Raw genomic sequence first — 25,023 nt, forward strand, 5'->3', positions numbered from 1 at the left:
TATAAACAGCACTCAGATTTTGCTGTGCTTTTCTTCATTTCCTGTGTATTTATTTTGGTGTTAAAATAATGTTAACTTTCATAATAAGGAAAACAGCAGGAGCTGTTTAAACCAAACAGACTACAGCACATCATCCCACACATCTACTCAACTTCCAGAATCAAAGTTTCTTCCTCCCAATTAAGGAGGGAGCCTAGAAGACCACTCTCGTGTATGCTACCTACTAAACAACAAACCTGGACAAGCCTTCCGTGAGCTTTTCCTCACCACCTGCAGACATAAAACATTAACGTGGTATCAATTTCCTAATAATCCCTATATTCCTCTCTCAGGCTGATGATTATGCTTTGTTTTATTCTGAAAATACCTTATTACTCAATGACAAAGACAATCCAACAGAAAGTGCCTTAAAAGTGTTCAGTTTCTTGTTCACTGAAAAAACATTCTTTTAAACTAACTGCAATGTTAATCTCACAGGAAACACGCCTGGCGGCTTGCTGCTTAGACCGCTCTAAAACGGACTTGAGGACACGGGGGGGGGGGGGGGGCGGGAAGGGGAAGCTGGGATGAAGTGAGAGAGTAGCACTGACGTACATACACTACCAAATGTAAAATAGATAGTAGCTAGTGGGAAGCAGCTGCGCAGCACAGGGAGATCAGTTCAGTGCTTTATGATGCTTAGAGGGGTGGGAATAGGGAAGGTGGAGGGAGGCTCCAGAGGCAGGGGATACAGGAGTATATGGATACATGTAGCTGATTCACTTCGTTGTACAGCAGAAACTAACACAACATTGTAAAGCAATTATACTCCAATAAAGATGTAAAAAAAAAAAAGTCTGCCTTTTGAATGAGTGACTTTAGAAACAGGATGATACCTAAAGCAGCAGATTCAAAGAAAGCAATTCACCAAAATTCGCATTCCTGGAACAAGTAGGATTAAAAAAAAAAAAAAAAGACTACTTTAAATATGAGATTCTCATCCACAAAGTTAAATAAAACCAAGAATGAGATTTTTCCTTGAAGGGGAAAGGGTAAGTTTTTGACTGCTTGGGCAACAGGGCTAAAGTTTCTACACGAAAAATACAAGTGGATCGGCTCACCCTCCCAAGTTTCTTCCATGTTTTCTCTTTCTAGAGCAATGTTCAGTTCACTATAGGCAGAGACATGGAAACTTCTGCTGCTGAATCAGAAGGGAGATGTCTCCTTGATTTGTATGTGGTTAAACAAAAAACACTTCCCCTGCCAAGCTGAATTCCCCCGGAGATGTGTCTCCGGCTACTCAGACTCAGACCATTACCACTTTTTCAAATCGCACGTAGATAATGTTGGATTAAGAAACTCCCTTTTCTCTTCTTACTACTAATAGAGACAGCTTGAAGTACTACAGGGCAGTGGGGAAATACCTCATGGTTTAGTAGGAGGTAATAAGTGATAAGATTTCAGAGTTGTTTTTTTGTTTTTGTTTTTTAATTTAGCTTTCTGGTTGGTGGGTTGTGCAATCACTTCCACAAGGGACAGGAGTGTGGAGGGAACATCCTTCAATGTCAGAACTCTCCCAGAGCTGTACAGGAAACGGGAAATCAGACAAAGGGCCAGTCTGTGCTCTGTGACATGGGTGCCCTTCCAGGCCCCCAAACTGAATAGAAAAATTCTTCATTGTTTGGGACAATCGCTCTTGAACACAAAAACGCACTGTAACTTTCTGTTCCCCTCTACGTGAAAATCCAAAGTTCTTGCTGGCTGTTGGACTACAACAGGAATACTGTATGTAGATAGTGTAAGTATGAAAGCAAAAAAAAAAAAAGAGAGAGAGAGAAAACCTGGCATGTTTAACTTTTTACTTGGGTCCAGAAGTTCCTCCTCTAAAGAAAACACCAACAGAAATCAAAAAAGAAATACAATTTAAAAGAGTTTAAAATGTGAGGAGTTAGTATGTTGCAAGCATAAAGCAAACTTTTAACAATGTATATTTTCCCACCTCCCCGCCCCCGCCCCGCCCCCACCTCCACTGTAACCCCTGAAGGCTAAGATACAAACAACAAACTTTGTCCGGAAAACAGTACCTAAGAACCGCTTGCTTTTCAAAGCATCCTAAAGTCTCAAGAAAGAGAACAAAATGCACAGAAGGCAATGAGAACCGGAAAGGAGGAGTGGCCTTGACCCAAGCAATAGGGTAGCAGTTTCTAGAAGGGAACATCTACCTTCATAGCACAGAATCCCGATGTTGTTGTTCATCTTGTCCAAGTACTGGTAGTTCAACAGGTCCATCTTCATAAATAGCATTTATTGGGCTAGCACAGAAAACCAGCTCTTTGCTTTCGCCCCGAAAAAGTACGTTTCCAAAATCAACTAGTGCTGAGCAGCTCCTGGCTCTTCTCTTAAACTTCACAAAGACGGAGGCCCAGCCTCGGATCAAAACAAAGTAAAAGTGAAAAAAAAAAAAAAAAAAAACGCACACAAAATCGAACTTGCAGAAAACCCTTCAAGGGTTCGTGGGCAGACGGTATACGTCCTGGATCCTCAATGGAGCATTTAAAAATCGTTTCAGAAGTCTTTACGGGTCTTTCTTCGACGTAAGAAAGGAGCAAGGAAGGAAAACCCGAAGCCCATTTCCTAGGACAAAGCCGCGCTCGCGCCGCTCACAGCCCGCTGCGAGTTCACTGCGCTGACACGCCGACTATGCCTGGAATGACTCGTATGTGGACGAGCTTCCTCTTCCCAGCGGGAGGGAGCGCGGAGCATGCTCACTGAATCCCCGGGGCTCTTCACATGTCAGGGATGTTTTCTGCACAAGATCAGGCTCTAAATGTACTAAGTGTTTGAAAGAAAGAGAAGGAGGAGGTGGAGAGTCTGCAGGAGGGGCCGGGGCAGAGCCGCTCTTGACAGGAAGCAGCCCTGCCGCTGCAAAACCGGAGGAGGGAAGAGAAAACCCAGGAAGTCGCTTTTTCAGGAGCTGAGTACAAAGTCAAAAATCCATCATGGAAGCAAACTTCCATGGAATTTAACTCTGGTGTAGCTTCACTTTTGGGTTTCAGAAACCCAAAATGCTTTGCTGTGGTACATATACCACATATTTCTTTTCTTTCCTTCCTTCTCTTTTAAAAGTCGTTTTACAAGGTCCATTTACACTTTAACTGTATATTTAAAATTTCAATGTCATGTTACATATAGCTTCTCTCATAATTCTCATAACAACTCACATAAACAGGTCAGGGATGGTATCACCTTTTTACAGCAGCGGAAACTGGGGCTCAGAGGGATTAAATAATGGTATATGGCTCCCAAAATAGTTGGCAGAACTACTTTTAGAGTGTGTTATTCCCTTAAAACCTTCTAAAAAATAAGGAGGGGACGAGGGAGAGAGAAAGATAAGGAGAAACAGGAAGAGAGGAAGAGAAAGAGAGAGAGTTTAAGGAAGTAAGACTACACATATCCCAAACACAAAGCCTACCTGACACGATGGGTGGGAGGGATAAAATTATTTTCATTTTGCACATAGGAAAGCTGTTCCATCTGTGTTTTAGAGGCTAACAGAATAGCATGCCACCACATCACGTCTTATTGTAAGGACTTGGGCCTTAAACTTCACATCTCCAATATCCAGCACAAGTGGTGCCCAAAAGCTATTTACTGAGTCAGTAAATCACTGAAAGTTCAGAATCCTCAGCGCATGAAGAACACACTAGCAAAATAAAGGGAAGAAAATAGTTTTCTCTTTGGAGATGGCACCTAGCTTTTGGCACCATGAATAGACTAGTGATTCACCACAGGAGGTGTTTCTATGCTAATACTAGTGTATGAGATTTGGAGATTTAGAAAATACCAAGGGGTGTGCTATACTGTAGACCAAGACTTGACATTGTAATACTCTAAAATAAGAGCTGGATAAATAATTTCAAGGGCTTATGTGTTAAAAGATCAGCAGTTGCACTTTGGGTAACAGGCATGTTCACGACAAGTTGTTCTAATGGAATCCTATTTGGAGAGAAATACAACACCCGATACTGCTGCCGTCCCTGCTGCAATAGTAGTAACTGTCATAGCAGCAGGTGAAGGAGGCAACAGAAAAATCGAGATTTCACAAGCTTTAATTTACAAGGCTATTTATTAATGCTAGATTACATATTCTAGAATCTGAATAAGCTATACTGAACGGTATGTACACCATCAATTGTAATTAAAATACTTGATGGTACTTGACGGGGAGGGTCAGAAGAAAACTCTTACAGCATCTAATATATATTATTGTGCTTAATCTTAATATCTTTAGGTACAGATTCAAGTTCAACTGATAGTTTTGGTTCAAATTCAATTACCCAGCTGGTTGTGGAGAACAATTACTGTGCTACATTCTTTGACGTAAGTTCTCAATCAGAAAACGTTATGAGTCATTAGCACACCCCATACGGGAGAAGCTAGCTGCACCTTGGAATCAGTGTGGAGTTTTTAAAAATCCTGAGGCTGTGGGTGCACCCCAAAATAATCTGAGCGGGTGGGGCCCAGTGTTGGGATCGATTTTAAAGAGTCCCAGGCGATTCTAACATGCGCCCAAGATTGAGAACCACCGCTTTTATCTCAGAGGGAAAAAAATCACCTGCCTTCAGATACTTCATTTTACACAACTTATTTCGAGAAGGAAAGTTTTCTTTTTAAAGTTCAGTGATTTAACCAGATCCAAACAATCCAGTGGTAACGATATGAGTAAAATATTTAGTAACTTCCCTTTAATGACTCAGTGTCACTTACAATGTAGTTTTCACTCTCCAAGAGGCAACCACCCATGTGGACACAGGCCCACAGGTACACCTTGACCTGTGTTTGCAATGAGCAGAGGGAAAATAAAATCCCCAGCCACCACCGCGTGTTTCCCACTAATCTGGACGCTACTGTGGTCCTACTTAGAGCTACAGACGAGGAGAGTGGACAGGTAGAAACTTTGACAGCAATTTGACATAGTCATCTTAGGTCCTGTAAATCTTCCAGGCAGACAGTCTGAGAAGCCCCGCCCTGAAGGGTGGCGGCCACACCTGCCGACTCCGCAGGGCAGCCAGTCCCTGCGGCTGGACCTATCCTATCACAGCTCCTCACATTGTCCACCTTCCGCTTCAAGCAGTGAACTACCTACAGTTACTCTCGAAAACCAAATTATTTCATGTCTCAGTGCACACGCTCCCTCTTTGTGCAAGACTTTTCCAGCCTCTCTCCCAGCAAACACCCATTCTTCCTTCAGGACTTGGCACACGTCTCCTTTGTCCTGTGGGACCCCCGTCCCTCTGAGTCCTCACTCCCAGGCCTGTACCATCATTTGCCCACCAACGTGCTTCCAGCCTATGCACGTCCAGGCTTTAGGAGCAAGGGCTATGCCTTCTGTACCTCTGCAGGGTTGGTCTGGCAGGAGCCTGACACACGGTAGGCCATCAATAAATTCCTGTTGAATCGAATCTCTAAGATGAAAACACCTCAAAGGTAGACTCTCCATCTCCCCCTCCCTACTCCCAGCACATACCAGATTATCTAACTCAATGTTTCTCCAACTGGATTCTGTCAGAATCTTCTGGGGACACAAGTTCTCACATCTGAGGAAAACTCATGCAGATTCTGATCAGGCTTCAGGTTATGGTCAACATATCCAGCGAAAAACTCCAAGCGCTGGAAAATGTCAGTGCTTCTCAAGTTCATTCACAGACTAACATTGTCATAATTAAACTACCAACAGGATTCTTCTTAAGGAAACTGGAAGGATGGTTCTAAATTTTATCCACCAAAAAAAAAAAAAAAAATCAGGTAGAAAGTTGGGTTTTTTTGGATGAAGAAATTTGATCTATCAGATATTTAAAACATAAAGCTACTGTATAGCATAGGAAACTATACTTGATATTTTGTAATAACCTATATGGGAAAGAACCTGAAGAAGAATCATATATATACATATATATATGTACACATATAACTGAATCACTTTGCTGTACACCTGAAACTAACACAACATTGTAAATCAACTCTACTTCAATAAAATAAAACAAATAAATAAAGCAAAGAACATTTTTGGGGTGGAACTGGAAAGAGAATAAGAAAAATGAAACAGATATTGTCACATAGTAAAAACTTTAAAAACTGTAAGAAAATGTTCAGACTATCTGATTAGGAATAGGGAAACATTTTCTAAGCCTGAAAAAGAATTAAATCAAAGAAAGAAGTCACAGAGGAAACTACTGTAGAATTTGACTGAATATACAAATTTTATGTTTCGTACATCTGAAAACACCAAAACCAAGCAGAGAGGCAAAACACAAAACAGAAGAATATATTTGTGACATATACCATGGTGGATGAAGGATGAATGTTCTTGGTATATAAACACTAAAGAAGAGAAAATAAGAAAAAAATTAATCTAAATTATTTTTAAATGAGCAAAGAACATGAGAAACAAATGGCCAATACAGTTTTAAAAAGCCTATTCGAGGGACTTCCCTGGCGGTCCAGTGGTTAAGACTCCACGCTTCCACTGCAGGGGGCACAAGTTCGAGCCCTGGTCGCAGGGAAGATCCCGCAAGCCACGCAGCATGGCCAAAAATATGAACAAATAAAAGATAAAATAAATACACTTTAAATTTTTTTCTTAAAAACAAGCCTATTCAACCTCATTAAAAATTGAAAAAATACAAATTAAAAACAATTAAGTGATTCTCTACCTGCCAAATTAACAAAAAGAGAAAGCATTTCAATCTTATTTAATGCTGGTGAGCTGCCACTGGAATTTGTGTCACTGCTAGTAAAAGTGTAAGCAGTCCCTGCCTTTCTGCAAAGCAGTCAACATACACATCAAGCTGTCTGTAGTGCTGAAAATGTTCACATCCTTTCCTTGCTCTGGACTCTAGTTCTAGAACTCTGTTTTAAGAAAATAATAAGATTTGGTCAAAGAATTACATAAAGATGCTTATCATGCTTCTATTTATAATAATGAAAATTTGAAAACCTAGAAGTCCAAAAATAAGGGAATGAATGAAAACTGTGGTATATCAATGACAGAATAGTATGCAACCATTATAATTCCTTCTAAAAAATATAATGACAGGGGCTACCCTGGTGGCGCAGTGGTTGAGAGTCCACCTGCCGATGCAGGGGACACGGGTTCGTGCCCCGGTCCGGGAAGATCCCACATGCCACGGAGCGGCTAGGCCCATGAGCCATGGCCGCTGAACCTAAGCGTCCGGAGCCTGTGCTCCGCAATGGGAGAGGCCACAACAGTGAGAGGCCCGCGTACCACACAAAAAAAAAAAAATATATATATATATGTATATATGTATAAAATGACAGGAGAAAACGATATACTCAAAACATATGCTAATGGAACTACATATGTTAAGTGAATACAAGCAAATAAAAAATATAAAAATAGTATGTACACTAAACACCAATTTTGCTTATGTATTTATAAGTATACACACATATGCAGAAAGAAATATACACACACATGTATTTAAAAGACTGTACTAGAGAAAACAATAACTCAGAAAGATACATGTACCCCAATGTTCAGTGAAGCACCATTTACAGTAGACAGGACATGGAAGCAACCTAAATGTCCATCAATAGAAGAATGCATAAAGAAGATGTGGTACATACACACAATGGAATATTACTCAGCCATAAAAAGGAACGAAACTGTGCAATTTGCAGAGACGTGGATGGACCTAGAGACTGTCATACAGAGGGAAGTAAGTCAGAGAGAGAAAAACAAATATCGTGTAATACCTCTTATATGTGGAATCTAGAAAAATGATACAGATGAACTTATCTGCAAAGCAGAAATAGAGACACAGACTTAGAGAACGAACATATGGATACCCGGGGGGAAGGGGAAGGTGGGATGAATTGGGAGATTGGGATTGACATATACACACCACCGTGTACAAAACAGATTACTAATGAGAACCTACTGTATAGCACAGGGAACTCTACTCAGTGCTCTGTGGTGACCTAAATGGGAAGGAAATCCAAAAAACAGGGGATATATGTACAGCTGTAGTTGATTCACTTTGCTGTACAGCAGAAACTAGCACAGCATTGTAAAGCAACTATACTCCAATAAAAATTAATTTAAAATGAAAAACAAGGAAAAAAAAGGAAAAAGTCAAAAGGAATAAAATAAATAAAAACAAATAAATGATTGGAAAGCATACCAAAATGTTAACAGTGCCTATCTTGGAGGGGTGGGCATTTTTTACATTTTCCTGTGTCTCTAATTTACCTGCAAAGACTATATTCCTTATATAATCAATATGAGGGTGAAGGAAGGTCCTCACTTTTTAAAAAGCAGGGACATATGAGAAAATATGCCCTGGTGAGGCATAAGCAATGGTTCATTTATATCTAATTTTTGAACACCGTGAAATGTCCTTTTCATTAGGATTTAACAGCTAAAGATTTTAAAATTCCAAACATTTATTTAGAACTCTGTAAGATTTAAAGATGTTTATAATGAGGTATCTGTCCTAAAGAACAGTCTACAATATGGCGGTGTATGTCAATTGTATCTCAGTAAAACTGGGGGGCTAAGGAAAACAGTCTACAAGGAGAAACTCCCTGTACTTTAAACTTTCAGAGAATGTAGACATGTATGCATATGCTTTTGTCTTCTGTTACTTACTAATTATTTCATGTATTAGTAACAATTCCCCAAACTAGACCATAAGCTTTGGAGAAAAGGAAAACTAAGCTCCAATTCTTGGTATAAAGCTCCCCACAGTATAAAATAAGGGCTCCATAAATGTTCATTATGGCAGCGTCTCAACATCTTTGTGGAATAATGATGGCAAAATGATGACAGTAGGAAGCCCAGGCTAATTACTAGGTTAAATGGTTCTACTTGCTAGAGAGCTGACTACCAGTTTAGAATAGAATCAGCAAAACTGTGAGATGCTTCATAAAAGCCAAATGATCAAAATCACTCTCGAGACGCTTATTAAAAGATAAAATGCTGGGACTTCCCTGGTGGTGCAGTGGTTAAGAATCCACCTGCCAATGCAGGGGACATGGGTTCGAGCCCTGGTCCGAAAAGATCCCACATGCCGCGGAGCAACTAAGCCCATGTGCCACAACTACTGAGCCCCTGTGCCACAACTACTGAAGGCCAAACGCCTAGAGCCCGTGCTCTGCAACAAGAGAAGCCACCACAATGAGAAGCCCATGCACCACAATGAAGAGTAGCCCCTGCTCTCCACAACTAGAGAAAGCCCGCATGCGGCAACAAAGACCCAACGCAGCCACAAATAAATACATAAATAAATAAAATTTAGGGCTTCCCTGGTGGCGCAGTGGTTGAGAGTCTGCCTGCCGATGCAGGGGACACGGGTTCGTGCCCCAGTCCGGGAAGATCCCACGTGCCGCGGAGCGGCTGGGCCCGTGAGCCATGGCCGCTGAGCCTGCGTGTCCGGAGCCTGTGCTCCCGCAACGGGAGAGGCCACAACAGTGAGAGGCCCGTGTACCGCAAATAAATAAAGAAAGAAAGAAATAAAATTTAAATAAAGAAATAAAATAAAATGCTTTCATTAGCACACTTGCCAAGCAAGGAATATTTTAATGTTAAGTCTAACAATTATTTTTTCACAGACACCAGGAAAGGTAAATAACCCTACAGGGCTACTTGGTCCCCCCCAATGGATTCAACTGCCCTCTTCTTTCCAGGATGCTAAGTAACCAATATATTTAATTAATGCTTTCATTTTTAAGTTTATTTTTCTCCTTACCACACATTTATTTTTTCAAATCACTTTAACCTGACATGTGAGTAATAATCAAAAACCATACCAAAGGAAGAAAGTTAAGTCTGACTGTAACTTGATCTACATTATCAACTAACCAAGAAGTTGGATGTGCAAAAGTGCCATGTTTAAGAGCATCTCTAGACCCCACTGCAATCTATGGGCACATTCTTCAGTATAACATGAACAGTAACAGCAACAATGGTGATGACAATGTTTGTTAAATACCTCATTGGTCAAAGCACTCCCACTTTTTTATATTACCTTAATTACTAAGACAAGGTTGTAAGAGAAGGAAAGCATAGAAGAGGGTTTAGGTGAAAACAAACTTAGCACTGAGTGGTAAGAAAGAAGACCTAAGGAACGAAACTTTTTCTTTTAAATATTGTTTACAGTGCAAAGTTCTGTGGCTCCTCAAAAGCTCAGCTAAAATCCCACCTTTCACAATAACTCCATTAGCTAGGATTAATCTCTTTATGAGTCCACTGTATTTTAGGTTTACACTGCACTTAATTCTAAAACAAGGCAGACTACGAGATGATTTATGTATCTCTCCCCTACGTGATTATAAAGACTGTTTTGTACACAGTAGGTCTTCAACAGTGTACCTGTTGAATCAAAGAAGACACCACAACAAAACAATTTTGAAATGCCTCAAGTATCAAGGATGTAAACCTGAATATCTATTAAGTTCTCTGTGTTTTTTACATTTTCTGTCAAGGAAAGAATTCCTAAATATATCACAAAACATTGCTTATTTCTCTAATTTGGAGTTGCTCACACTGAAATGACAATGAAAAATGCAGTATTTTCTCAAATTTTTCACAAAAGCAAATGCCATTAAGCTGTATGTCTTGACTTTTTTCTTTTTTTTTTTTGCGGTACACGGGCCTCTCACTGTTGTGGCCTCTCCCGTCGTGGAGCACAGGCTCCGGACGCGCAGGCTCAGCGGCCATGGCACACAGGCCCAGCCGCTCGGCGGCATGTGGGACCTTCCCAGACCGGGGCACGAACCCGTGTCCCCTGCATCGGCAGGCGGACTCTCAACCACTGCGCCACCAGGGAAGCCCCATGTCTTGACTTTTATTGTTTATAAAATAGTAACATTTCTAAGCTAAAACACTCTCAAGTTCTATTAAGTATGACTAGATTATGTGCTATAATATAATGGGATTTTAACACAAATATATATACTTTTTAAAAAACTTAAAATGGTTCTTCAAAGCAAAGATTTAAACTTTCAATACAACAGCACCCTCTAAGGGTGAATTTTAAATTGCAAAGACAATTTTGGGAAAGCAAACTGCCTAATTTCTCACCTGAGTTCAAACACAATAAGCCTCTTACTTAACTTAAAAAGTCACAGTGAATCTCTTTTAACAAACAGTTCCACTCTCATTAAACTTTGCAAAAATTAAAAAAATCCTAACAAAATCAATTCTCTTGATATCAAATGAGTGAATAGGAAATCTGCTTTACTAACATGAATTTAAGATAAAAATAGCATTTAAAAGTTCAGACTAGGATTGATATTTTAAATAAATCAGCACTGGGGAAGGAAATATAATTAATTAGCATTCCCAAGAAAGGAGAAATATCTTGCAAAACACTATAACTTACTAGTTTTAAACTAGTGCCTTATTTGCTTGAAACAAATGTTTCCTTATTAACGAAAATGATTATTTTAGTGGTTTTCATTATTGCAGACAATTTAGTTCAGTAAATCCTGTTCAAAGAACCTTCATAAATAAAATATTATTCTGATATTCACATTCCCACCAATTATAATTATCCACAGACGTATTCTTGCCAGGTTGGCTAGCACTTACTGCCATGGTAAAAGCAGAAGTCCAATGGAGGAAAAGTCCTAAATACTTAACATCTGAAGGTCAATGTTACTGACAGTCCCAATTTCTGATTCAATCTTCACCTAGCAGTTCAATTTGCCTTCACAGTATTTCATTCATTAGGCGCCATTTTTCTACCTCCAGAATCACCCTTTCAACCAACTAGGATCCAGCCTAGAAAACAGACAACACACCTGTTTTTTAATAGAACTGTAATGCTTCCTCCCAACCTGTGCGCCCTTCCAGTAACTACCCCATGAGGTAACTACTATCCTAACTTTTAAGAACATTAGATTAGTTTGACCACTTAATACAAATAGAATCACATGGTATGTACCTTTATGTGACTGGATTCTTGCACTCAACATTATGTTTATGAATGTTAGTCTTCTTTTTAAGGGAAGGTGAAAATCATTCCTTTTCGTGGCTGTATAGTATTCCATTGCTCTAACTGACCACACTTCATTCTACAGTTGATGGACATTTAGGTAGTTTCTATCTGGAGGATATTATAAATAGTGCTGCTACAAATATTCTAGTCTCTGTCTTTGGTGAGCATGGACTGCATCTCTGTTGCATACATTCAGCTTGAGTAGATACTGTCAAATAGTTTTCCAAAGTATCTGTACCAATTATACTCCCGCCAGCCGTGTATGGGATTTTAGGTTGCTCCATACCCTTGCCAGCACTTTTTCATCTTTTCATTCCTACTACACGGGTAGGTATGGAGCAGCCTCGCTGTGGTTTTACTTCACACTTCTCTGACCGAGAGTAAAAACATTTAAATGCTCATAAGAGGCAGAGGGATAGGATCCACCACACATAACAGTGGCGTAAGGGTCTATCCACTGGCTCTCAAACAGAACCATTTTGCTTCCCTCAACCCAGGGGACCTTTGGCAATGTCTGGTTGTCACAACTTGGCGGTACCACGGACATCTAGTGGATGGAGGCCAGGGATGCTGCCAAAGACACTACAATGCACAGGACAGCCTCCCTGAGCGAAGAATTATCGGGACCAAAACGGCAGTAATGCTGCTGCCAAGGAACCATGATCTAAGCGGACGGTTGTCAGAATCATCCCCCTTAGTCATGTAATCAAGGTAATCGATGGCCGGTACAGCTCAAGAGGTCAATTTCCTGCTGTCTTCAATTTCCTCAAGCTGAAGGAACAGAAAGACAAAGGATATTTACTACGTGCTGGGCGTGGGGCCTGGCACATGGCAGAGCGCTAGGTTCTCTCAGGTATCTTGTTTCTTGTTAAATCCTCACAACAATGCTGGGAGGTACTTTCAACATTTTATAAATGAGGAAACATATCAGGCTGAGAAGCTTGTCCAAACTCACACAAAGAGTGTAGAACTGGGATCTGAAGCTGTGATTTTCCACTCTACCCAGGGTCTTACTTTTAACCAAAAATACGAAGAGTTTTTAAAGTCTACAATGACTTACCTTGCAAGGGGAGAGTTTCACTCTAGATTTGCAAAAAGCAGCTGAATAAAAACTAGGTATGAAAACTAGATCATTTGCAATGTTAAGTTAACATGCACCTGTAAGAACTGTACCCTAAACTTTTTCAACAAATTCATCTTCTTCACCACACCGTGATCTCTTTAAAGTTAGATCTGCGCCTTACTTTTCTCTGTATATGCCCCAGTGCCTATAGGAGTAGACATTTAAAGTTTCCTGGATTAATTACTGACCTAAAATCACCAAAGAGGGAAGAAAAGGTCTTCAAAAAGCAAGCAGATGGTTCAGATTTTATTTTTTTCACCAAGTCAACTATATTTTAGTAACATAAAACAGAATTAGATGTTTTGGTTGAAGATACTCGATTAAATCAAATAAAAGTCAATACCATCAAATTCTTTTCACAACACAAACAATTTTTCCAAGGATGGATCTGCCAGCGCGGCCTTGTCACCATCCTCTGAATGTTATTTACTGACGCTTCTGTTAGTGAGGGCACTGCAATCACAGGCTCACCAGAAATCCACTCACTGGAAGAGAGGTTTACAACCCTGGCTGTGCATTAGAATCACCCACGAAGCCTTGAAAGCCACGGATGCCAAGCCATGGGTGCTAGGCCCCGGATCTGCCAGTTGGTTGAGCAAAGCTGCGGGGGGGGGGGGCCCCGGGGGAGCCCGGAAAGACATATTTTGAATTTATACCCAGGAAATGACTATACTTGGACCAGTTTGAAAATAGCTCCCCAGGTAATTTTGACACATTCCCCACCCCTTAGGATCAGGACCCCTGTGCTGGGGATTCTGAACTGAATTTCATACCCCCTGCCTTCCAGCCCTTCCAAACCTTCCAGAGCTCGAGGGCATCCCAGTGAGCTACCCAGGGGCAGTACCAGGGGGTAACATAAGCCAACCTAAGAAACAGCTCAACTTCCTGCCCACGAGGAAGTGATCCCCTCCTTCGAATTCTCACAGCTCCAATCCTGCTTTACACGGAAGGGAATGCTTTACGTTCTCAGCCTCTCTTTTAACTACCAAGGCTCTGTAGCCAGAGTAGGACTAGAGTTTTATAAACTATCAATACTCAGCTGTACTAACACCAGGAATGTACGCACCAGGATTCCTGCTTATCCCCACGTGGGGAGGGATTTGTGGTGTGAGGGGTCCTGGGAACGAGACACAGCACTCACTGGAGGCGCAGAGCAGGGTCGCCAGCGCGTGTCTAGTTTCGGCTGATGGTGGTGAGTTTTTAGTGACTCGCGGCACCAGGAACCTCCCATCAGAGGACTTTAGTGGCACATGTGCGCCTCTGATTAAAGCCCACCTCCCCCCAGCTCCCGTATCACTTCTTCCCTAGCACCTGACACAATGCCTGGCACCCGGCAGGTGATGAATGAAGATCTGTAGAAAGAAAAAATGAGAAGGAAGAACTCTAGAACCTAAGCTGGGCCTGGAGGAAAGCCAGGAAGGATGGGACGCCCTGAGTTCTGGATGGAGTCTAGGGGTGTCGGGCGGACAGCACGTGGACAGCTGGGGGGCTCTGCGGAACTAGGTTTCCAAGTAGGCTTAGCAGATGGGCGACATCCCAGCCTCCCAGGGAAGCGCCAACTACCAACGACTGTGGCCCCAGTAACAGGAACCACGGCCCTGGGGAGGGAGTCAGACCCTAGGGAAGGAGAGAGGAGAGCCTGGGACTAACCCAAGCAGGAAAGGGCTGTAGGTGACCATGGCCACCTACAGGTGCAGACAGCAGTGGCTCCCCTCCCCCAAAGGAGGAGAAAGAAGCTAGAAGCTGAGGGGGTGAGGAACGCTGATTTCCTGAGCTCTCAGCACCTCACGCTGGTTTCCCAGCACAAGAGAGCACCAGACCCAGAGTCAGAACCACCAGGGTCCTATCCTGCTCGGACCCACTATCAAGGGATAGTGATCAAGGAAATCTACCTCCTGGCCTCAGTTTCCTCATCTGCAAAAGGGGTAGACCGATCGAACCTCCCCTGCCCAGCACAGACCCGGCTATCACAGGGGTCCATAACCACAAATTGCGCACAAATGTAGGGAACGACGGCCACCATTCTTCCGTAAGATGAGTCTTCCTCTGTATCCCACGAGGAGAAGCGGGGCCTGTTCAGACAAGGAGACGGCCCCACCCTGCCCCACCCCAAGAACCTCAAACAGAAACAACATCCATAAAAAAGCAGCGGGAACAAAGTCCTAGTAGCCCTTTCCTTCAGCTTAATGAGGCCGTAGTACATGGATTTCTAAAAGGAGACGCCAGCAGTCCCGAGGCATTAATTCAAGCCGGAGGGGACCTGTGAAGGTATCAGCACACACCTTTTGTTTTATTTTTAAACTTTAAAAATATGTCATAATGCATGCTCAGTTAAATTTAGCATTCTTACCCTACAAGCTGTCAAGTATTCAAAACTCACATGGATTACTCATCCATCACTTAAATGAAACAAAAGCACATCCTGAAGATGGCATTAAAAACAGGGTCTAGTACTCGACAGGACTTACTCTGCTGACGGAACACAAGATGCACCACGTTTACCACCCCCCCAAGGCCTCGCCTCCCATCCACCCCGCTTCACAGACACACTCTTCTCTCCTCCTCCTCCACTGTATCAGAATCAGCCCTAAAATTCTCAGGTTCTGGACAATTCCTCTCTTCCCTTTCGCCCCTCACCCCCATCCAACTGCTGGCTGCCACTTTCATTTGCAATCTCAATAGTTTCATATTTTATAACAAATGATGGTGATTATTATTTAGAGATGGTTGTTCCTGGATGAGCTAATGAGTTTTCTCTTTGGTTTTTGTTACTGAAGGGATGTGAAGAGTGAATTAGAGCTGTCCCTCCAGGGCAAAAAAGAGAGAGAGAACTAGAGAGAGACATTTTTTATCACAATAGACATGAAGAATATTGTTTAAGCTCATTTTCAGCAACAGTTAACTGTGAGAGGCCTCCAAGTGCCCGTTTTACATTTCTTTGGGGAGAACACCAAGGCTACGTAGAAGAGATCTGTCTTTTCTCTCCAAAAAAAGAATGAAAAAAACTAAAATTACCAGTTGCCTCTAGTTCTAGGTGAGGCTAGTTACGAGAGGGTTAAGGAGCCTGACCACTTCACCCATAAAAGTGTCAGGTATAATCCTATTACTTCGGAATGCCTATCGGTGTTCTGTAACAGTCTGGTTATTCAAGGATCACCGCGACAGGATATCTGTGCTAACAGCCCTGTGCGAGCTGCCAAGAAGAAAATTATGAACCTCGTTGCAGGAATGCCAATTTACACTGCATCTAAGTAAACGCTTCTTCCTGCTCTCTCTTCCCCATTTCCCCGGTAAAACAAGTTTTTAAAAGAGAGAGGGAAACACGAGTAAGAACAGCACCGCACCTGCACACTTTGTGGCGTCTACTCCTCAGAACCACCACCAAGTGGCCTTACTTCATTTGCAGACATGCTAAAGGTACAAACGGCTTGGAGCACAGGCTGAACCACTTCTAGTTTGGGGGGTTTTTTTGTTTTTGTTTTTTTTTCACTTCTTTATTGGAGTACAGTTGCTTTACAATGATGTGTTAGTTTCTGCTGTACAACAAAGTGAATCAGCTATATGTATACATGTATCTTCATATCCCCTCCCTCTTGCGTCTCCCTCCCACCCTCCCTACCCCACCCCTCTAGGTGGTCACAAAGCACCGAGCTGATCTCCCTGTGCTATGCGGCTGCTTCCCACTAGCCATCCGTTTTACATCTGGTAGTGTATATATGTCAAAGCTACTCTCTCACTTCGTCCCAGCTTCCCCTTCCCCTGTGTCCTCAAGTCCATTCTCTACGTCTGCGTCTTTATTCCTGCCCTGTCACTAGGTTCACCAGTACTGTTTTTTAAGATTCCATATACATGCCTTAGCATACAGTATTTGGTTTTTCTCTTTCTGACTTACTTCACTCTGTATGACAGTCTCTAGGTCCATCCACCTCACTACAAACAACTCAATTTCGTTCCTTTTTATGGCTGAGAAATATTCCATTGTATACATGTGCCACATCTTCTTTCTCCATTCATCTGTTGATGGACATTTAGGTTGCTTCCATGTCCTGGCTATTGTAAATAGTGCTGCAATGAACACTGTGGTACATGTATCTTTCTTTTCTTTTTTAAATAAATTTATTATTAATTAATTTATTTATTATTTACTTATTTATTTTTGGCTGCATTGGGTCTTCATTTCTGTGTGCGGGCATTCTCTAGTTGCAGCGAGCAGGGGCTACTCTTAGTTGTGGTGCGTGGGCTTCTCATTGCGGTGGCTTCTCTTGTTGCAGAGCATGGGCTCTAAAGTGCAAGCTCAGTACTTGTGGCGCACGGGCTTAGTTGCTCTGCGGCATGTGGGATCTTCCCGGACCAGGGATCAAACCCGTGTCCCCAGCATTGGCAGGTGGATTCTTAACCACTGCGCTACCAGGGGAGTACCTATCTTTTTGAATTATGGCTTTCTCAGGGTATATGCCCAGTAGTGGGATTGCTGGGTCGTATGGTAGTTCTATTTTTAGTTTTTTAAGGAATCTCCATACTGTTCTCCATAGTGGCTGTATCAATTTACATTCCCACCAACGGTGTAAGAGGGTTCCCTTTTTGCCACAACCTCTCCAGCATTTATCGTTTGTATATTTTTTTGATACCATTCTGCCCAGTGTGAGGTGATACCTCATTGTGAACCACTTCTAGTTTGACCTGCAACCACCAAGGAAAGGTAACTGACACATTTTCCTCTGGAGGGCTGACACACAGAACAGAAGCCTCCTTCCTCTTGTTTTTTTTTTTAAAGATACATTTATTTGTTTATTTTATTTATTTTTGGCTGCGCTGGGTCTTAGTTGCGGCATGCAGGATGTTTCGTTGCGGCATGTGAGCTTCTCTCTAGTTGTGACGTGCGCGTTTCTCTCTCTAGTTGTGGCTCACGGGTTCCAGGGCGCGTGGGCTCTGTAGTTGTGGCTCACGGGCTCTCTCATTGAGGCGCGCAAGCTCAGTAGTTGTGGTGGGCAGGCTCAGCTGCCCTGCAGCATGTGGGATCTTAGTTCCCCAACCAGGGATCGAACCCGTGGTCCTCTGCATTGGAAGGTGGATTCTTTACCACTGGACCAGCAGGGAAGCCCCCTTCTTCCTCTTACCGAAGCGAACCTTCCAATCATTCTTCTGACAGAGCACCGCAGGTGTGTTTGCTGTCTTAAGGTCATGATTAATGAAAGAATCAGCTGCGAGTTTTAACAAACTGGGAAGGCCAGAGGAAAAAGAATACATGAACTCTTTCTGGACCTTTCCTCTTATTCATCTGGCACGTGGCCCGCTATTCTCCATGAAAGAGAAAAATCATGCCCTCAATTTTCACTCGTAAACACACTGAATGGAAAGAGCATCTGAATAACTTGCCCCATAGGCACTTATAAAATGTTTAAATGCCTACAGTGTACACTTAGTACACGAATGTGAAAATATTTTGAAGACCCAGAAAGTTTGCTATTTGGCTGTTGATAGAAGGCACTACACAAGGTGTACCACCCAGAGTTTATTATTATTACTACTACTAAAAGAGTGTTGCTGAGCCCCAGAGGCACAGGCGTCTAGCGATGCTCCCCATACGCACCTCTTATCGCCAAGCCTCAGATACAAATGTATCCTGTCCAGGGTCAGGAGAGAAGTAAAAATCTAGAATTTAAACCCAACACAGATACAATTTTCATGCCTCCAAGAAGTATGCACTCGTCTTCAGAACCCTAGACATATGGGAAGCAAGACACCCAATAAACAGTATGGACAGGGTGCCATGTTAACCCAGGGACCACTTCACTGGCCTAGAACAGGATGGGGTCCAAAGATGAAGCCAACACGGTCCCTGTCCCTGAAGAGCTCATAATTGACGACAGACCACAGGAACCACAAACAAAAATAGAAGGCAGAGGAGGGAGAAACACTATTTTCTGAAGGGACTTAGGGGTGAGCTTCGTGAAGAAAGTGGCATTTGTCTGGGCCCTTAAAAGAACAGAATTCCAAAGCGGGGTTGAGTACTTCATTAGACATAAACAAAAGTAAATATTTGATATAACTCATCAATTATTCCAGAGGCATGAAGTGAATTTTGATTACTCGGGACAAATGTAACTTAAATGATAGAAATATTTGAAATGTGCAATTCTGGAGGCCAGGAGTTAGTCAGAAGCAGGTTCCAATCTTGGTTCTGCTTACGAACTAGCTCTGTGAGTTGAGGCATATAACTTAACCCCTCTGGTCTAGTTCTCCATCTTTGGAAAATGGGGATGATGGCGGCACCCCCAAAAGGCAGATCCTCTCCGTGGATGCCAGCACTCTTAGCAGGGCACTTAACACAGCCTGCTCTGGTCTCGAATGGCTTTACCTCCCCTATAGACCAAGAGCTTCCTGGGGTCCTCTGCTTAGTCTGAAACACTCAGCACAGTGCTAGTACTAGCAGACACCTCCCAATTGCCAAATTCTCCTCCTTCTACTGAATTTCTATTTACTATGAAAATACTTTCATTTGTTCTTCAAGTTGTGAAATATGCCAATTTCAAAACCTGAGTTTTACTTGGCACTCGTCAGCACATCTCTATCCCACTAGGATTTTTTGTTTGATTAATGTTACAGGTTTAAAATATATATATATTTCTTTGGGGACTTGGGTATACGAAATGCCAGTGGAAAATCATTTGAATTTAGTTCTCAGAATTAAAAATTAAGTAACTGTGGGATCCTAAGAGAAGACTTTTAAGCATTATGTTTACTGAACTTGCATTTCAGCTTTGCTCCCACAAATCAAGGAAAACGCGGAACACCGAAGGGCGACCAGTCCACCGCATGCTTCACTTCATCAGGGCAGCCGTGGCACCAAACAGCAAGATGATCACACACTACAGTCTTCCCCAAAATGCACACCTATACCCTGCTTGTTTCCATTCAGACACTAAGTGAGAAGGACCTGAGCTCACTGATTTCACAGCCAAAATTCCTGCCATACTGGAGAGAAGGACCCTCAGGATGGAGCGCTGCTAAGCAAGTACTTGAGGCAGCTGCCTGTAGCCCCTGCACTCCCAAACACAGATGCAGCAAACTGCTACCCGGGAAAGAACAAAACTGAGAACTAAGGAGAAAGGAAAGAACAACCCCATTTACAACTGAGAAAGGAACCGTCACTGAATGATGCAAGTAATGTGCAAGATAAAAGAAAGAAAGGACAGTTACAAATGACAGCCAGTTAAAGAAAACACACCAGAGAAATCATGCTGCAAAGAATTTGAAATTTATGAACCAACATTTCTCTATGAGATTAAAAAGAAAGGAATAACCTCTTTGAAATAAGAGCTCAAAGAGGAAACAGTAAGACAACGAGGGGAAATGAAGAGAGCGAGCAAAGTTCAGGGAAGAAATAGAAAAGAAGAATTAGGCTACGATAGAAATGGATACCACATTAAGAACAATAAAAGAAACAGAGACATTGATGAAAACTCAGTTCAGTCTATAAAGGACAGGCAGGGTTCAGGAAATCACAGGGATTGGTTCAAGGATGAGCCACCTTGTCCATGTTTTCTGCAGACTTTCTGGAAAGAAGCCTAGGAGAGCTATCAGAAGAGACATTCTTCTCTGGTGAACATGGTGCAACCATTCTGCTACTACAAAGGAGGTCAGCCAAGGACAAAGCCACATACCAAGAAAACCACAGAGAAATTAAGCCAGAACCTGAAAACACCAGGATCCTTTGAATCAAACTGCACCTGGAGCCCACCCTGCCTTCACACTGTCCCGCTATGTGAGTTAATAAATTCCTTTTGTCTTTAAACTCATTTTGATTGAGTTTTCCATTATCTACATCGTAAGCTTCTTCATATGAGATTTTTAATACTAGTAAAATAGAAAAAGGAGAGTTTTTCATATTTTTAAAATAACATACCACAAAGACAAAAGAGGAACAGCTGAAAAGTTATTCAAAACAATAAGAGAATATAGCAAAATGACTTGTTGTAAAATTAATTTATCAAAATCCAATATAAAATTAACCTTCTATGTGTGGTAGACACAATCTGGTGGCTCATTCAAAATGCACTTCCAACTCCCTTCCCTTCCCTATTATCTCCACTGGAGGGACTGAGAAAACTAAACACATACTCTGTATACCAGAGTTTCTTATAGCCAGGAGTAGCAATGTAACACAGACCTGTCCAGTGAGACATAAACAGAAGTCTGCTTTGGGCTCCTGGGAAAGCTCTTGCTTTAAAAAAAAAAAAAAAAATTCAGATATGGGTCATGACACCATTTTTTTCTCCCTTCCCTGACTTACTGTCTTAATGCAAATGTGATGCCTAGAGATAAGGCAGCCATTTTGTGACCATGAGTGAAAAACATGAGAAGGCTACAAAAGAAACTTAAACAGTGGTTACTTCAGAAAAACTAGGAACTTGAGATAGGAGGGATTTTCTTCACTGCCTGATTCTCTTTACTTTTTTTTAAACATCTTTATCGGAGTATAATTGCTTTACAGTGTTGTGTTAGTTTCTGCTGTATAACAAAGTGAATCAGCTACATGCATACGTAGATCCCCATATCCCCTTCCTCTTGCGTCTCCCTCCCTCCCACCCTCCTTATCCCACCCCTCTAGGTGGTCGCAAAGCACTGAGCTGATCTCCCTGTGCTGTGCAGCTGCTTCCCACTAGCTATCTATTTTATATCTGGCAGTGTATATATGTCCATGCCACTCTCTCACTTCGTCCCAGCTTACCCTTCCCCCTCCCCGTGTCCTCAAGTCCATTCTCTACATCTGCATCTTTATTCCTGTCCTGCCCCTAGGTTCTTCAGAACCTTTTTTTTTAGATTCCATATATATGTGTTAGCATACAGCATTTGTTTTTCTCTTTCCTGAATCTCTTCTTAAAAGCACATTTTATAACAAAAACTGGTAAATAAAGTTGTTTTTTTTTTTTAAGAAATACAGAATGAAAGGTTATTAGGGGTCACTCAGAGTACTTAGGAGCTTTTAAAGAGGGGACAAGTAAAGGTTGGGTAAGCAAGAGAGCAGAAGAAAAGGTGTTCAGCCAATCAAAACGACACGAGTCATGAGTTTACTGAAGCAAAGGGTTAGGGGGAGAGGAAAGTAATAGAAAATAGAACTGAAACGATAAAGTCAGCCAGAGGTTGAGGACAAGCAATAAATCAGAGAGAAATTAAATTCAACTTTGTGCAGTAACGCACAGCAGTGAAGAGTCCCACGGGTTCGTTTTGAGGAAAGGGAGGGAGCAATACGGTAAAAACAATGTTTAAAGATCAGTCCAGGATACAAAATAAGTTGGGAGAGAAAGAAGCAAAAGAAAAATGAAGTGGAAATCACAACCAATTCATTCAACTCAATTCTCAGGTTTCAAAATTATTTTCTGATGGGTGGTGCTGTATTCCTGTCTTACTGGTTGTTTGGCCTGAGACGTCCAGCACTGGAGTCTGCAAGCAGTTGGATAGAGCTGGGTCTCAGTGCTGAGATGAGGACCTCCGGGAGGCCTCACTCCGATTGATATTCCCTGGAGTCTGAGGTTCTTTGTTAGTCCAGCGGTTTGGACTCGGAGCTCCCACCACAGGACCTCAGGCCCGACCTCCAGCCTGGGAACCAAGATCCCACAGGTTTCGTGGTCGGTTTAAAAAAAAAGCGGGGGGGGGGGGGGGAAGGAAAGAAAGAAAAAATGGAGCAGTACAATAACAAAGAATAAAAAACAAAATAAAATTAGAAAGATAAAAAATATATAAGGAAAAATAAAACTGTAATTGAAACAACCAGTCGCTGGGGGTTCCTCCCGTCCCCTTAGGTGTACATGGTCCCCTGCCGGTGCCCGGTAGGTGCCCTAGTTGCGAGGAGATGCGAATTCGCGTCCTCCTAGTACCCCATGTTGACCCCGCCCCTTCCATTTATGGGTCCTTTAGTGAGAAGCTGCAATCTTTAAAGAATTAAATGTCCTCCTTCTCTGACTGAGACCTTCCTACGGCTTCCTACTGTGTTTACAATAAAAACCCAAACTTCTTCCAAGGCCTTCACCGTCTCTTCTAATCCGGCCCCTGCCCTCCTCTCTAGCTGTATTCTCCCACCTCTCTCCTCAGGTTTCCAAATTAAATTAGCAGAACTTGATAAAAGGAATTCTGTTGTTGCATATGATAAAGAATCTGGACAGCTCTATTATTACACACTATTGCTTTACATCTTATTTCTGAGACCAGCAAAATGATGGATTTAATGTCTCAGTGCTGAACTGTAATGTAAGAGAATACATTTGCCATTTCTTTTTCCATTTCATTTTAGGTATAAATTCCATCCAAACAGCTTCAAAAAGAATAGTAGTTGGACACAGACCATTCCCTAGAAGGAAGGCAGCCCGAGTCCAATTTACTACTTTTGCACAGTGAAATAGTAAACAGCACACAATGAGGAGGAGTCTGCAGACCTGGCTTCTAGTCTCAAGTCTGTGGTCCTAGGCAGTCACCTCCTCTTTCCTAAGCTCAGCACTCTCATCGACTAAATAAAGGAACTGGACCAAAAGTGTCCTTTTTAAGTCTACAGCTCTGTGTCTACTTTAACCTTGGAGCTGGCATCAATGGCAGCTAAGAGAATCTGGGACCAGAGCTGGAGACCTGGAAGTAACTGAGACTCTCTGGTAACAGGTTACCCATGACACCGAGCACACAGCAATCTAATCATGCTGTTGCAAACTTCCTGAATAGTTCAAAAGTCCTACACTTAGGAACCTGTACTACCCAACTTCATATCTGCCTTGGTGGGGTGGGGCGGGGGGAATCAATAATCCTTAAATCCTTAATCCTAGAGTAACTATAAAATACATTATATACTATATATATACATATATATATAACTTTTGAAACATTGTATAATTAGCAACTTAATATACAAAGAGTAAAAATTCACCCAGAATACCATCATCTTAATGCATAAATGGTTTCCAGTTTTCATCCTAGTCGGTTCCCTTCTATTTCTTTGCACAATAAGAAAATGTGGTACATACCTGCAAATGGAATACTATTCAGCCTTTTAAAAGCAGGGAATCCTGCCATGTGCAACACCACGGCTGAACCTGGAGGACATTATGCTCAGTGAATTCAGCCAGTCAGAGGACAAAAACTGCACGATTCCACTTAGACGAGGACTCCAAAACAGGCAAATTCATAGAAACCCAGAGTAGAATGGTGGTTGCCAGGGGCCGGGGGAGATCAGAAGTTGCTGTCTGAAGGTATAAAGTCTGAGCTACCCAAAGTGAGCAAGTTCTACAGATGTGCTGTTCAACACTGTACCTAGAGTTAATAGTACTATAGTGTGCATTGAAAGATCTGTTAAGAGAGTAGATTTCACGTTAATTGTTCTTTCCAAAATTTAAAAGCACCAATAATACCTATTGAGGAATATTATTCACTATATTTTTTGTTTCTGTACACATTGCTGTGATGAATCACCTAGTAAATACGTCTTTATGCCTTTAGGTGAATATACATTTGAATAAATTACAGAAATTATCTTTATATATTCAGCCTTTCAGTCAGCACTACCTTTACATAATCAACTTAGAAATTAACTGTGAATTTTCATTGTTACTTAAATTAATGCAATGATAGAATTCTTACACTGAGATATTCTCTTTTGTAAATCTACATCCTCAGGTACCTTAATAAAGGTATTAAAATTTTTTTTAAAAAAGAAATTTTTGGATTGGAGAAGAAAGTTTATAGCACTAGGACACAACCCAGGCTCAAGTAAGTAACTGTGTCATTGAGAAAGCAGCTGCAGAGCCATCAGAAGTTTCAATAGAAAAGCATTTAAACTTTTTTAACTAAATGACAGGAAATAGACTTTTTTTTTTTTTTTTTTTTTGCGGTACGCGGGCCTCTCACTGCTGTGGC

The 25,023-nt window shown here is 41.8% G+C and overlaps 1 protein-coding gene across 13 annotated transcripts in view; it reads right to left on the reverse strand.

Moving 5' to 3' along the window:
- The window catches only part of VGLL4 (vestigial like family member 4), a 165,657-nt gene that overhangs the window by 89,210 nt on the left and 51,424 nt on the right, over window positions 1–25,023 (reverse strand). Inside the window, exon 1 of one of the 13 annotated variants that reach the window (XM_089919720.1) lies at window positions 2,202–3,408. The exons of 11 other annotated variants lie outside the window; for them this stretch is intronic. In XM_089919720.1, the coding sequence (XP_089775846.1) occupies window positions 2,202–2,283 (82 nt within the window). In that variant the 5' untranslated portion in view covers window positions 2,284–3,408. Of the gene's footprint in view, window positions 1–2,201; window positions 3,409–25,023 lie in introns of those variants that run through there. One more of the 13 variants, XM_022562839.3, reaches the window with a different exon arrangement.

Source organism: Delphinapterus leucas, chromosome 10 (assembly GCF_059928025.1).
Source record: "Delphinapterus leucas isolate spDelLeu-1000000601 "Yukka" chromosome 10, BTC_Dleu_Yukka2, whole genome shotgun sequence".
Taxonomy (NCBI): Eukaryota; Metazoa; Chordata; class Mammalia; order Artiodactyla; family Monodontidae; genus Delphinapterus; species Delphinapterus leucas.